Below are 15,075 nucleotides of genomic sequence, written 5' to 3' on the forward strand. Positions count from 1 at the left end.
TTGAGTTTTATTTGGTGCTGTGCTTTTTCTTGTGTTTCCATTGGATTTTTAGAGAAGGCTGAGTGGATGGCAGGCAGTGCTGGGTAAGGCAACAGAGGCAGAAATTTGGTGGGGGGCAACCAGGGGGAGACGCGGCCACGCTGCTGTTGCAGAGGCTGCCTGGGAGCTGTAGGGAACTGGTGAATCAGTGGATGTGAGCTGGGATTTGGGAGAACTGGGTTCAAGCTCTGGAATATCCATGTGGCCTTTCCTGGTTAGGATCTGTGTGCTGAGCTCACCTCCAGTATCATTAGAGATGAATGAGAAGAGAATTGTGTTAAAGCACTTGGAACAGAGTGGAAATAAGTAATGACCACACAGTCATGTGGCATCTTAAAGGCTAACGGAATTTGCCATAATAAATGGTTCTTGCTGCAAAAGACTTAACACGGCTGCCCCTCTGGAAGTAATGATGTGTATATAAAAGCTCAGGCTGCAACCTTTAATAATTTAAATTAATTGGTTAGGGCCATTTTAATAGACTAAAAAAAAGCATCTCTGGTTTGATTGGGTGCTAAGTTTTTATTTTTTATTTTTTTAAAAGTTAAATGTGAGTTTACCCTAAACACTTGCAAAAACTGAAGGTGGCAGGCAAATCTTAGAAGTGGCACAACCCCACATCACTTTCTTCACAGATGGCCCTTGCTGAAGCATAAGCACTTCCATCACCATGCCTCCCCTCACTTACATAAGCTATTGTTGTAATTGTATGCACATTTATGCACATTTGATTTTTTAAAAAAATCCATTTGATTAATTTACTTTCCTTAATGAAAGCCCAGTTGCTCCTCCCTCTTTCCAGTGTTGAATTCTACACTGAATTCCCCATCACTTTCCAAATTGCATTGTTTTTGTTAAACTGGATTTGTTTTGCTAGGCCGACAGAGTCCCTTAATCCACTTTAGTTGCACAGACCTAAAGTTCTGATGTGCGCTTGAATCCTGCAAAACGCTGACTGTTTGGAAGCAATGACAGTGTACCTCTGTGTCTCCATGCCTTGCTAAGCAAAACAGGAGCTGAGGCTCACCAACCTGGCTGTTTGTGAGGATGAGAGATATCTCAATATGCCTTCTTCACTAAAAAGGGCATTGGGAATAATCAATTCCTGTGCCTCTTGAGAGCAGCTGGCCACACGGTTCTGCTTCTCTCTCTCTCTCTCTCTCTCTCTCTCTCTGTGTGTGTGTGTGTGTGTGTGTGTGTGTGTGTGCTCCCAGCAAGCTGGTTTTCAATTGCTGTCATCTTTCAGGGCTCATCAGCTCTTGAAGATACAGGAGAAAAGTCAAGTGGCAGCCCAGCAAAAAGGCTGCAAGACTAAGGTAAGCTGGAGGTGAGAGAACAGGGGGTATGTGTGGGTTGGTAAGAAAGGACCGGTGGTGGTATTATTATTGTTAATCATAAAAGTTCTTTGATTCCACTCTTGGAAAGCCCCCTTCTCCAAAAGACTTCCAGAACAGCTTGCACTAGTAAGGGAGTCCCTATCCTCAGGGTTGCAATCCAAAAGGAAAAGGGATTGAGAGGGAGCAGAGGGGAAAAAGCAGATAGAATGGTTGCTGCTCATTGGTGATTTTGGTATAACTCCTTGGCTGTTATGCCAAAGTTGTTGAGAGAGGAGGCTCACATTTGTAAGCTTTGCACAAGAGGAATTGTCTAGACTCAGTCCTGGAACCTGCAAATCAGTCAATCAATCAGTAACTGCCCTTCAACCGAAGATCACTTTTACAGTATAAAAACACAAAATGATATGGTGCAGCCAGTGTCGTGCAGCAGATAGAATGAAGGGCTTGGACCTCAGAGACCTGAGTTCAAATCCCCACTCAGCTACAAAACACAATGGGCAACCTCAGGCCAGTCAGTCTCTCTCCAGGCTAGCCTACTAAACATGCGTCCCTGGGATGAAGGGCTGAATATGAATCTTTGCTAATAGTAATAAGAAGGTTCTTTCCTGCAACGTGTGACGTACTGTCAAGGAGGGAGTGCTTTTGAACATGCAGGAAGTACTTTTATCTCAGCTGTGGAGTGATCAAGTCGCACCCATCTGGAATTGCCATGAAAAGTCTGGCGGTCATAAGCAACCATGAGTGGCTGAAGATGCAGGATTGTGATGTTTTAGGCCAGTTTATAGGCAGAAGGGTTCTGCATTTTAGGAAATCATCGCAGCTCTTGACTTTGGGAGGCTCACCATGGCAAAATCCAGGGGGAAGGAAAAGATGAAGAGAGAAAACCCCATCCTGGTCTAAGCCTCTTCCCTTGCCCACAGGCTGCAAAGCTTGGAGCAGTCCTCGGGTCCTACTTCCTGGCCTCAGTGTCTGGTTTCTTGGATGGAGTGTGTGAATGGGTAGCTGGTTTCTTGCTGCCTTTCTCTCTCTGACACACAGCCTAGGCGAAAAGTGCTACACTTCCCTGTGTGGTAGCTGTTGTCTCTGCTGGGGCAGCGTTTTCTTAGGGACAGCCTTCCCTTATGGGAGATGCAGAGAAATGCCTTGCATTGTTATCTTGAGCTGTTTTCTCGAAGGACCAGAGCTTGTGAGAGAGGAAGGCTCTTAATTGCTGCTATGCCCTGCCTCACTCGGGGAGTTGTATCTCAAGGCACAGCCTATTTAACTTCCAATAATAAACATGTAGCTGTCATTTTGCAAGCGCCTGAGTGATGCATGCTTTGTTCTGTCTGTCTCCTCCCCCCCCTCCCCTCCCCTCCCTTTCTCTTTGTTCTTTCCAGCTGAAGAAACGGGCCCTGGACCAGCTTCGCCTGGTGAAACATAAGCAGCAAGGGGGGCAGAGTGAGGAGGCCCCTTGGCAAGAGCTTTCCCCAGGTGAATTTGCAAACCTCTGCTCCCAACAGAAAAGAGTTGCTCTCGAGTTAACATCGGATAAGTAGCTCCCACGAATGGTCTACCTCCTGTGGTGTGAGGGCTCTCTACACAGGGGCAGTGTTTCTCTGTGTGTGTGTTTTGCATATTCATGAGGATTTGCTTGATTTATTCAATATGCAAAACACCATCCAAAGATCATAGGGTGGCTCACAACATAAAAATACAAAGTAAGAACCCAAAATAGAAAGGAGAACAAAAGCAAACCAATAACACCTTCCTCCCCTCAAACACATTTTTAAAAGACATAGAATGTTAATCAGTTGAAGGCCTGGTTGTAGAGAAACATATTCACCTGGTGCCTAAAGATATGTAATGAAGGCGCCAGGCGAGCCTCTATTGGAAGGGCATTCCACAATTTGGGGGGGGGGGGCTGCTGCAGAAAAGGCCCCTATGAACCTCTTGTGAAGGAAACACATGAAGAAGGGCCTCAGATTATTATCACAGGGTCTGGATTAGTTCATATGGAGAGAGGCAGTTGTTGAGGTACTGCGGTGCTGCGCTGCTTAAGGCTTTAGAGGTCAAAACCAGCACTTTGAACTGGGCCCAGAAACTAATTGGCAGCCAGGCCAGGATTGGCGTTATATGCTCTGACTGTTTGGCCCCGGTGAATTTATTTATTCATTCACTAATTTGTGGATACTCCACCCTTTAATTATGCAATCAGGGTGGCTTTCAATAAAATATACTTAAAAATAAAGAATAACAACCAATCTTGAAAATCATAAAAATGGGCCAGGATTAAATAGATCAACAAATGTTAAAAGAAAGAAAGAAAAGCTTTTAGCTAGGCACTGATGACGCATTTGAGTGGGCTCCAGGTGAGCCTTTCTCTCGGGAGAACACTCCATTGCCACAGTGCCATCACTGAAAAGGCCCTTACTTTGTTAACCACATGTTGATCTTGGAGAAAGCACTCTGATGATAACCTTAGAGTTGGATTATGTTGGCATCGTGTGCCTGCCAAAGAAGTGGGAACCATGGGAATCTCATTCCTTCCCTCTCGTTTTCCCCAAGATAACTACAGAGCAGGGGTGGGGGCCCCTTTCAACCCAAGGACCCCATTCCTTCAAGGGCAGCCTTCCGAGGGTCAGGAGTAGATGCCAAAGTGGGCAGAACAATGGATGTGATTCTTGCCTTTGCTGATTAGGTTACATCACAGCCTGGCAAAATCATTTGAGGAGGGTATCGCCTGTGGGAGGGGTATGTGGCCTGGCACAGTCTCATCGAGGGCCAAATGGAGAGCTGCATGTGGCCTCCAGGACTGAGGTTCCCTACCTTCCAGTAAATCATAGATGATGGTGATAGGCACTTGAATAAAGCTTGTGCTTTATTCGCTGGTCTTATTTGCTAGTCTTTATGGTCGGGTGGTAGGGATGGGGAAGCTGTGGCCCTCCTGGTTGCTATTGGACTCAAATTCCCATCAGCCTTGACCAGCATGGCCAGTGCTCAGGAATTATGGGAGCTGCAGTCCAGCAGCGCCTGGAGAGCAACAGGTTTTCAATCCCTGCTTCGTGTTGGGTCACAGGACTCCTTGTTCCACTTGGAAAATAAATAAGCAGGCCCTCTCCAGCCAGAAGAGGGCTGAGCACAGCTTGCAGGGGTCAAGGAATGGGGACCTCAAAGGCCCACACAACTCCCAACCATCACCATATTAAAGACATATAAGGAATCACTGAAGCCAGCAAGCCTGCCCTCGCTTCACTTGCTCATTGACACTGCCTTTTTACGTGCAGGTGGAACTGAAAAGCCCTACAGCCCAGTATGCCCTCTCGTGGTTCAGACCCGTCGTCCTGTCATGCTCTCACCTGCATGCTTAGCATCCCGTCTCATTAAGAACCTTCTGGCTCTCCCTTCCTCCCATCAGGACTTTTGCTCGTGCCCATCTGGTAAGCAGGAGAGGCTGAGTGATTTGACAATGGGCCGGTGGTGAAGCCGGAAACGCCAAGTGGGTCTATGTCCTTTATCCTAGCTCTGGACTTGCACCTTGAGACCATGCTAGGAAATGAGTCTCTGGTTTAATAATCTTTACTCCTACAGGAGTAAGCATTGAAAGTCTCCTTTTCATGCCTCTAGCTCAGAGTTGGGGTGATCCAGCCCTTGCAGAGGTTGCAACTTCCCATCATGGGAGATGTAGCCCAACCACACCTGAAGGATCACATGTTCTCCACCCTTGCTTTCAGCAAGGATCTTCCTTCTGCATCTTGAAGTGGGTGGGGGGTGACTTTTGACAAGACTTTCTGCCTTTTCCCCTTCCCTACCTGAGCCCCACAAAGGTAGGTTCCACACTTTGGGTGCAGGAAACAGAACTCTGAGGATCTCTATGGAAAGCAGAGATGGGAGACCTATGGCCTTCCTGATATTGTTGGACTCCAACTCCCATCAGCCCCAGCCAATGTAGCCGTGGCCAGGGATGATGGGAGTTGGAGTCCAACAACATCTAGAAGGCCACAGGTCCCCCACCCATGATGTAAAGAAGAAAACCCTCCACTGACCCATGTTCATGGCCCATAGTGTTGCTGCAAAGAAGGTTTGCTGATACGAGATTAATGCCTCCTAATGCAGTGAAACGTGGGACCTTGAGATTGTGCTATGATTCTTGTACCGTGTGGTGTGGAAAACGAGGTCAGAGCCAATAGATGGATCTAGAAAAAAAACTCCATTGGTCGATCCCCTCAACAAAACTACTGGGAACTACAGTGCTAAGGTCATAAAAACAAAAGACCTTGCTTCTGTTTTCCTTCCCTTGCAAAAGAAAAAATAGGGCAATTTTTTGGGGAAAAGTTCTGCATTGCAACTTGCATGATTTACAGTGTCATCCAATGCATGTTTATTCAGAAATATCTCCCAGTGTGTTCAATGGGTTTGACTCACAGGTTAGCCTTAGGCTTCCATTCCCTGCACTCTTAACTGAAAGTAAATGTAGCTGAATTCACTGGGACTTAATTTTGATTAAAGAGAATTTCAGATTAAAGGTGCCCGCCTTAGTCTTTTTCAGCCATGGGCCGGTCCACCGTCCCTCAGACCATGTGGTGGGCTGGACTATATATTTTTTTTTGGGGGGGGGGGAATAAACGAATTCCTATGCCCCACAAATAACCCAGAGATGCATTTTAAATAAAAGGACACATTCTACTCATGTAAAAACATGCAGATTCCCAGACCGTCTGTGGGCCGGATTGAGAAGGCGATTGGGCCGCATCTGGCCCACGGGCCTTAGGTTGCCTACCCCTGGCCTAGGCTTTGAAAGCATCCCTCCACCCCCCCATGATAACTCATGCTTATTGGCACATCTCCTCCAAGACCCATCCTTTTGTGGTTTTTGCTCCCTGCATTCACAGATGCCCCTCCTGACCAAAGACTCTCCTCTGCCTCCTCCAAGAATATTCTTATTGCTGATGGGATCTCTGAAAGCCAGAGGAACTGTGGGAAGATGCGCATCATCAAGGAGGCTATTGGAAAGGTGAGGACTATAGCACTGCAATTTCAGGGCTGAGAGGCAGGGCGAGACGAACGGTTATGCTAAATACGCCTTATGGAAAAACTCGAGACAAATTAGATTCCCCTTTTATTGTAACACTACCCAGGCAACTCTTTGTGGAGAGAGCCTCTACACTGCTACTCCCAATTACTAGACTATTAAAATTCCTCTTAGAGCAGGGAGTGTACTAGCGGCCATCTGGGGTTATGGGAAATGTAATGGCTACACTTTGGCCCTGTTTCCAGGGAAGGGGAATCCAAATTGTCTTCCTCTGCTTCAAACCAGTCCCAATAAGCTGTCTCCACAACTTCCTATGTAAGCTCCATGACTGCCATTTTGCATAATAGCTGTTCACATCCCATTTGTCCTCCTTCTCCAGAGAAGAGGGTCTTCTGAGTGCAGATCTGCAAGCTGGTGGGCTCTGCAGGTCTGTGGGGTGATGCTCTCCTTGACTAGCATGGGAGACCGAGTGTCCCTGAAGGTGAGTGTCGAGATCTCCTCCCACCCAGACGTATCGGACACCCAGCGTGCTGTATATCAACTGACCCTGCCCTTCAATTCTCTCTTTTCCTCACTGGTTTGGTTGTAAATCCCATCCTTTAATGGAATTACTATTGGAAAAGCAATGATATTTCACAGTGTAGGGTTTGATTTAATGTAACTTGTCAGGGACGGGTTATTTCTTTTCCATTTAAATCAGTAAATCTGTTGGATTTCCTTGCAGAACAAACACTGCCTGCTGGAGCTGGAGGTCCAGGTGGCGAGGGAACTAATTAAAAGTGAAATATACCCCATCGTTATCCATGTCGAGGTCACAGAGAAGAACGTCAGGGGAGTCAGGTATGAAAAGCCCTTCTCAGGATCGACACGGGTTGCAATGCAGATGGGAAGAGCTGGCTTCAGATGGTATAGGCAGTCCGGCGCCCCTGCTTTGCTCCAGATGAGAGCCCTTCTTCCTCTAGCTGAGCCTGCTGGAAGAAGCACTAACCTTTCCATTGTACTTAGACCCAGCTCCACGCCCTACTGAATTACCGCCTGGAGAAGGGCAATAGCTCAGTGGAAGAGCATCTTCTTTGCATGTAGCATGTCCCAGGTTCACCCTCTAGCACCTGCTACTAGGAGAGACCCTGTCTGAAATCCGTGTTGCATGCACAGTCTCCCAGGTTCAGTCCTTGGCATTTCCAAGTAGGGCTGTGAGATAGCCCTGTCTGAAATCCTGGGAAGCTGCTGCCAGTCAGTGTAGACCGAGCTAAATGGACAAATGGCCTGGTCCAGCTCGCTCAGTAGAGGATGAGGCTCTTAATCTCAGCGTCATGTGTTTGAGCCCCACGTTGGGCAAAAGATTCCTTCATCACAGGGGGTGGCACCTGTGGTCCCTTCCAACTCTACAATTTTATGATTCTATGAATATAAGGCAGCGGACTGGGGCATTGAACTGTCTAAGGAGATGTAGCAAGCTATGCTTGTTGAAATTTCCTCTTCTGCGCTGCAATCAAAACTGCAGGAGCCATGTCCTCTTTCTTGCTTTGGCAGCTGACCACCCTAGAACACAGGTGTCTCGCAGTGAGAAGATGAGTAGAACAGCTGACAAGTTTCCCTGAAAGACAATTTCCCTATCTTTGTTGGTCCTCTCCCAAACTCCGTAGCCTCAAGGAAGTGTTTTTAGGGAACTATTCTCATTCTGTGCAAGAGGACAATAAGACCCAGTAGGCTGAGCCAATATTCTGAATCAACTAACTCGGGGGACCATAGAATTGCAGAGTTGGAAGGGACCATCTAGTTCAACCCCCTACAATGCAGGAATCTCAACGGAAGCATCCGTGACAGGTGGCCATCCAACCTCTGGTTAAAAACCTGCACCTTCATTGCTTCAGTATTTTCCTGCAACTCCTTCACAAGCAGTGCTGATGCAGAAAGCTTTTAAAAACCACCACATTAGAAGCCATATAGGTAGTTGCACCCATCTTGGTTTTCTCTATATGGATTGGCAGTGGCTCTTCACAGTTTCGGACATGCAGCTTTTCCTGGCCTTGGGGACCTTCTGCACGTGAAACGAGTGCCCTACCACTGAACTGCGCTCCATCCCCAAATACGCTGTGGACCATAAGGTTTCACCGGTTGCCCAAACTCTCCTTTGGGCGGTTACAGCATCTGCTGAATTTTTTTAAGCTCCTTCTGCTAAAATCCTGAATATTTTGCTTCAGATGGGAACGCACGTGGACTGTGATTTGTGACATCGTCCTGGCGCAGGGGGCGGAGGAAGCTCCCAACTGGAGCGTTTGCTTGGCGGTCCATCAGTTCTTGGGATCAGACCATTAGACTTCAACATGCTTAAGCTAACATGCTTGACTTAACCCATCTCGGCGAATGCATTATTCATAGCGTCTCGAGGAGTCTACTGATGGCATGCTTCTCTGCTGTGCTCTTCCCTCCTAGGAGCTGGCTGGGGAAGCCGGGGCTTCGTGACTCGGAGGTGCTGAAGCAGTGCCAGAAGGCCAAGTGGACTCTGCACACTTTGCCGTGCTTGGGGGCCTGGGTGGATCCTCACGCCTGGGGCAGTGCGGAGGAGCTGGTGAAGGTGGTGCGGGCCCACGTCTTCCAGGAACAGACCAGGATTGTGTGGGTCGAGGAGAGGGATTTGTGATGGGTGTCTGGAGGTGTCTGCAAGCAGAAAAGCCTCTGCAGGACAGAGGCTTCGATCCGTGACCTGCTGCTGATGTTCTGGATCTGTGATTCACTCCAGATATCCTACAGACACAGCCCATTTCCTTTGTGGTCCAGTCTTTCCCTCAATTAGTCTGAGAACGGGAGAAATGTGCCTCTGCATTTCACTGCCTCCAGTATCGACTCCACTCTCCCAGGCCCTTCCTCGTTTCCTGTGTTCTCTGCGGCTGTTGTCTCTATCTCCATTCACTACCTGATGGAAGTATGTGTGTGCATTGGGGGTGGGGGGGGTGGGGTGCCTTTGCACGCACGCACATGGACATAGAGTGTCCCCTCAGCCAGAGGGACTGTGAGCGGGCAGGAGAGACACCCTCTGCACCCGCTGCTTTATTGTGCCTAAATTATTGATGGACCCTTTTTATCGAAGACCAGAATATGGAAAGAGAATTAAACAGCATTAACAATGGAAATGAACGACTGGCTACTTCTTGAGTTCGCTGGGAAGGAAGCACATTTCCAACTTGTTCCTAGTTGCCTGCCTCTGTCTCCACTCCTTCCTTTTTGCCTAGTAGTAATAATTTATTATTTATACCCCACCCATCTGGCTGGGTTTCCCCAGTCACTCTGTGCGGCTCCCAACAGAATATTAAAAACACTGTAAAACATTAAACATTAAAAACTTCCCTAAACAGGGCTGCCTTCAGGTGTCTTCTAAAAGTCAGATAGTTGTTTATTTCCTTGACATCTGATGGGAGGGCACCATTACCAAGAAGGCCTGGTTCCCTGTAACCTCACTTCTCACAATGAGGCAACCACCAGAAGACCTTCGGAGCTGGGCCTTGGTGTCCGGCTGAATGATGGGGATGGAGACGCTCCTTCAGGTATACTGGGCTGAGGCCGTTTAGGGCTTTAAAGGTCAGCACCAACACTTTGAATTGTGCTTGGAATTGTGCACAATTCTTGAATTGTGCCTCTTTGCCGTCCACCTGCTGCCTCTTGTGTGGCTAAAGGCACAAACTGTAAGTAGGAATCTGCCTTATACCAAGTCGGACTTGCAGTGTTGTCTGCACTGACTGGTGGTGATTCTACAGAGTTTCAGGCAGGGGTCACTTCCAGCCTTACCTGGAGAAGCTGAAGATTGAAGCTGGGATCTGCTCGCAAAGCAGATACTTTACCAGTGACCCATGGCCCCTTCTAGGAAAGAGTGGCTGTCACTTCTATTCCTGGGCAACTTCCTGTTCCTCTTTGATTCATTCCCTCTCAGTCCCAAGGTTGTCGGCCGAGGAACAGCTGTAGTGCTTTGTCAGAAACAAGAGGTTGGGTCCACAAGAGCCTCCAGAAAGTCAGCTGTTGCACTTATTCAACAGAGGCTGTCTTAACTTAAATCCCATGAGCTGGGGTTGCCAACAGGGTGCCCTCCAATTATAGCTCCCATCATCCCTGACCATTGGCTGTTCTGCCCTAGACTGATGGGGAGTTGGAGTGCAATAATGCCATGTTGGCTGCCCCTTGATGTAGGATGACTTGCTAAGATCACTCGGCCTTGAACTCTTCCATCTTATCTTTTCCCCATGGACATGGGGGCCAAGAATGGGGTGGAGCGGAAGAGGGTGAAGTGCAGTAAATGAAATGCAGAGTTAAGAGAGAGTTAAGAGCTACCATGCAGAAGTCAGCCCCAGCTGGCTTTTGGTACATAACAGAGCTCTTGGCTTACCTTCTGAGTTGTGTTCTGGAGAGGATGTGACTTAGAGAAAAAGAGAGAGAGAGAGAGATGGTCTGCTCCCAGAGCTTGTCTTCTGTTGCTTCTAGGGGCCCACTGACATGTGCAAGATGCCACAAAAGTCTGGCAAGGGTTTGTAAAGGAGGGCTGTGGAAAGCTGGTATAGAACAGCTCCTTAGGCTCTTCCTGAGTCAAGACATTGGCCCTTTTAGCTCAATGCTGTCTATACACTGGCTGGCAGTGGCTCTCCAATATGGTCTCTCCAAGCTTTTACCAGCACCTTGTTCCTGGCCTGAAGAAACTCAAGACATTTTTTGGCAGCCGTGTTTCACTGCAGGAATCACCCCACACTGTTTCTCTTCCCTGTGTTTGTTTTGGAACCTGTTTCTGATGCCCACAATTTCTTCTGGGGCCCACTTGCGGTGGCTACTTCTGCATTTGTACTTTACCAGTTCCTTTCGCGCCAGCGGCCTGGTTCCCTGTGTGGGTAGAGCTGGGTTAAAGGAGTCTTGGGTAAATATTAACCCTGCAAGTTAATTTGGCCTGCCGCAGAGCAAGGGCAGCTACAGGCATGTTAGCAGAGGAATGCCATTTGCCTCCTCAGGCAGCTATTAGAAGGGTAGTAAATACCTTGTAGAAGTCGTGTAAAGAGTCATTTAATGCAGCTGCATTTGGGAAGGTACAAAGCGGGGGGGTTGCTCTGTAAAGCCATAAAACAAAAGGAGGAGAATATCAACAAAAACACCACCAAAAGATGAAAAACGGCAGCAAGGCTAAGATAAGCATTAACATAACACAGTCCTATGCATGACTTGTTGTAAGGCATCTTTTAATATTCCTAATCATAATTCATCTCAGTTGTAGCCTTATAGACCATTGCAGTTTCTCCGAATTATCGATTTAGAATCGAACCCAAAGATATGGGTGTTCTGAGAACAGGGATTAGATTTATGTTTGGACTGCGGACTATGACTTTCTAACACTCTTGTACAGACGGGCCTTTCAGGCTTATAGCCAGTCCGTTTCATAGGTTCAAGAACCCCAATATATTGGGATACAAATTGCTGGATAGGAAGGGGGGAAAGGTTGCTTGCCTGCTGCTTGTGTTGAACACATCTGACCTTGGCTGTTCTGGATTCCCTCATTTTCAACGCCTTGGTTGGCAGATTGAGAGCAGCACTTATTTTTTATTTTGTTCATCTGTTTAAAATATAAATATCCCTCTTTTTTTAATTAGGTGGCTAAGAAATAGTACAAATAAAAACGTCGGTAAAAACATCTCAGCGTTGAGTAAAAATGCAGGCTGGATAAGGAACAAATGAACTTATTGGATTATAAAACAAATCCTTTAAAAGCCCAGCGGAAAAGGAACATCTTTTAAAAGTCGACAGGATTGGACTGTGGGAAAACTAGTGCCGGGGATATAGAAGAAAGGGTATTGCTTTTTTCCAACTGAGCTTAGCACCTGTAGCAAAGGGGCTTTATGTGTCTCCTCTTCCACAGCTGTTGAAGGGTAGGGAGGCTCCTGCAGTGCCCATGTATTCCAGAGCCTTTTCAAAAGCCAACACGTTGAATTTTACCTGGATGTTAATAGGTAACTTGTGCAACTGATCAGGCTGAACACTCTCACATGTGTCATTCACCTTGTGAGGAGTTGGGCTCTGACATGCTGCACAAATTGGCCCTGCCAGACAGCCTCCAAGGGTTGCTCCATGAAAAGTGTCTCCTGGCAGCCCATCTTTAAAGATACAGAAACATGAATGATGGTAGCCAGAGCCTTAGTGGGCGGGTTGGAAGGGTATTAACTGAAGCAGTAAGAGAGAGGAGGCCAGATGATTTTGTGCCGGGAGAGTAATATAATAATAATTTATTAAGCACCTAAACAACTAGGTGCTGTACAATCAATGAAGAACAATAAAACAAATGGCTCTGCCAACAGGCTCAGTGTCTGTAAATCAAATGCGGGGCAGACATGGTAAATTATCATCGGAGTAACACTGATGGCAGACTTGAGCAGGCTGCTGGCCTCAAGCAGTCTCAAAGCAGCATAACAGCTGCAAATTCCACTGGAGGCAGCAGGGACATCCCACCATTTTGTCTGGGTCCAAACCTTAAGAGGGTTGAGGGCTACCATGTATGGTTCTCTACATCATTCTGGGAGTCTCCTGTCACACTGGGCGCTCCAGGGATCTGTCAATGTTTCTCTTTAGCTGCTTTGGGTCAGAAAACTGCATGTGAAACGAATGAGGGGGGCAAATCGACCCCCCTGCGAGGAAAGGTTGCGGCATTCGAGACAATTTAGTTAGCAGAAAAGGAAGTAAGAGGTGACACGATAAAATTACGCATGGCATGGAGAAATCAGTAGAGGAACATCTTCCTCTCCTTTTAAATTATTTATTTATTTATTTGGTTTTTCAAATTAAAATTTTACAGAGATATCTCAAACATAAATCATAAAAACAAGATTCTAAGGAATCTCCTGGACTTCCATTCTCTGATATTAATCATTTCCTCCTGCATCTTTTATGATGATTCAAATCTTTTACATCTCCATTGTGTCCAGAATTCACCCTTAAACTACAAGTGATATTCCAATCCTACTAACGATTTTAACTCTCCTTAAGATAAGTTACAAATTTTCCCCATTCCTTAATAAAATTTTGGCCTAAATGATTTCTGCCTCTTCCGGTTATTTTACCCATTTCAGCATCGTCCATCCACTTCATTCTTCTGTGGTAGGAACTGTATCTTCTTTCCATCTCTGGGCCAATAACATCTGTGCAGCCACCAGCAGCCTTCGGGAACATCACTAGCAGGGTTATCTGAAGATTTGTAAGATGAAATTGCTACCTATTCAGGATGAGTAATGTAATAACTTAGGTAAGGATATAACAAGAATAGGAAGGAAGTGAAATGCAAGATGCAAAATTTAAGTTTGTAAACCATTAGGCAGGCGGGTGGGCGGGAAGTCATTAGGCTCAGTTGAGCCAAAGAGATTTAATAAGAGGATACGATGCTACACAATGTGATTATATGTAAAACTAATAAAAATTATTATAAAAACAACAACATCTGTGCAGCCATGGTATGCGGCCAAGGCAAATTTTCCTCTCATATAACGCTAGAACCTGTGGACATCCAATGAAGTTGAATGTTAAGAGGATTCAGGAAAATGCTATGGACTATGGAACTCATTGCCACAGGAGGCAGTGACACCACCAACTTGGATGGCTTCAAAAGAGGACTGGACAGATTGTTGAAGAAGGCTATCAATGGGTACCAGTCATGATGGCTGTGCTCTGCTTCCACAGATGGAGGAAGTAATGCTTTTGAGTACCAGTTGCCGACAACCGCAGGAGGGGAGAGTGCTATTGTGTTTCAGCCCTGCTTGCGGGTTTCCCACAGGCGTCTGCCTGACCACTTTGAGAACATCAGTTCTTCCTTGTATAAAACTGGGTCAAACATATGTTGGAAATGTAAAGCAAAGGAAGGGACCTTTTACCATATGTGGTGGGAATGCAGAGAATTTTTTAAAAATTGGGAAATGATATACAATGCGTTGAAGAAAATGTTTAAAATGACATTTATTTTTTAAAAACCCAGAAGCATTTTTATTAGGGATTGTAGGACAAGACCTGTCAAGGAAAATAAAGAATTTATTTATGTATGTTACAACAGTGGCAAGAGTCTTGATTGCACAAGGATGGAAGAATGAGTGGCAAGAGAAATTGATGAACTATGCAGAACTGGCGAAACTGACATGCAGATTGTGAGACAAGGACAACTGTGACTTTAAAGAAGAATGGGAGCCTTTTACAAATTATTGAAAAAGACAACAAAATGAACTGGACTCCTTGGCAGGTTTTGAAGAAACATACACAAATTTATTGAGGGTTAACATAGTAGACAGATAATATAAGGATGTATACAATTTTACAATATGCAGAAGTTAACATGGGTTGAGAAATCAGAGAGGAGCTGAGGGAAGTCTTAGGGGGGAGGGAGGGAGGGTTTGTTGGGGAGGGGAAAAATGGGGGGGGAAATAATAAAGATGATTTGTTTTGATAATTTTTTATGTTGAAATTGTTAATATATATATATATATATATAGAGAGAGAGAGAGAGAGAGAGAGAACATTGGTTCTTCCTATGCTCTCATGTCAGTGGAACACCTCCAAGGATTTGTTTCTCTGGGGTTGCCAGTTTGACCCATGCAAAGTGCTGGAGCTTTGCAAATGTGAAGTTTATCAGGCCACGGCGGTTCCAACGAGTGCCTATCACCTTCGCATCTCGGGGCCTAAGGC

At 46.2% G+C, this 15,075-nt stretch overlaps 1 protein-coding gene across 5 annotated transcripts in view; it reads left to right on the top strand.

Annotated features, from left to right (window-relative positions):
- Positions 1-9,521, top strand: part of CARD10 (caspase recruitment domain family member 10) — a 49,047-nt gene extending 39,526 nt beyond the window's left edge. For 4 of the 5 annotated variants that reach the window (XM_028746153.2, XM_028746150.2, XM_028746149.2 and 1 more), the window contains 6 exons: positions 1,286-1,355; positions 2,756-2,849; positions 4,643-4,795; positions 6,248-6,369; positions 7,112-7,227; positions 8,824-9,521. In XM_028746153.2, coding sequence (XP_028601986.2) covers positions 1,286-1,355; positions 2,756-2,849; positions 4,643-4,795; positions 6,248-6,369; positions 7,112-7,227; positions 8,824-9,031 — 763 coding nt within the window. In that variant the 3' untranslated portion in view covers positions 9,032-9,521. The remainder of the gene's footprint in view (positions 1-1,285; positions 1,356-2,755; positions 2,850-4,642; positions 4,796-6,247; positions 6,370-7,111; positions 7,228-8,823) is intronic. The other variant, XM_028746154.2, reaches the window with a different exon arrangement.
- Positions 9,522-15,075: the final 5,554 nt, after the last annotated feature.

The sequence above is a fragment of the Podarcis muralis genome, chromosome 10, assembly GCF_964188315.1.
Source record: "Podarcis muralis chromosome 10, rPodMur119.hap1.1, whole genome shotgun sequence".
Lineage (NCBI taxonomy): Eukaryota > Metazoa > Chordata > Lepidosauria > Squamata > Lacertidae > Podarcis > Podarcis muralis.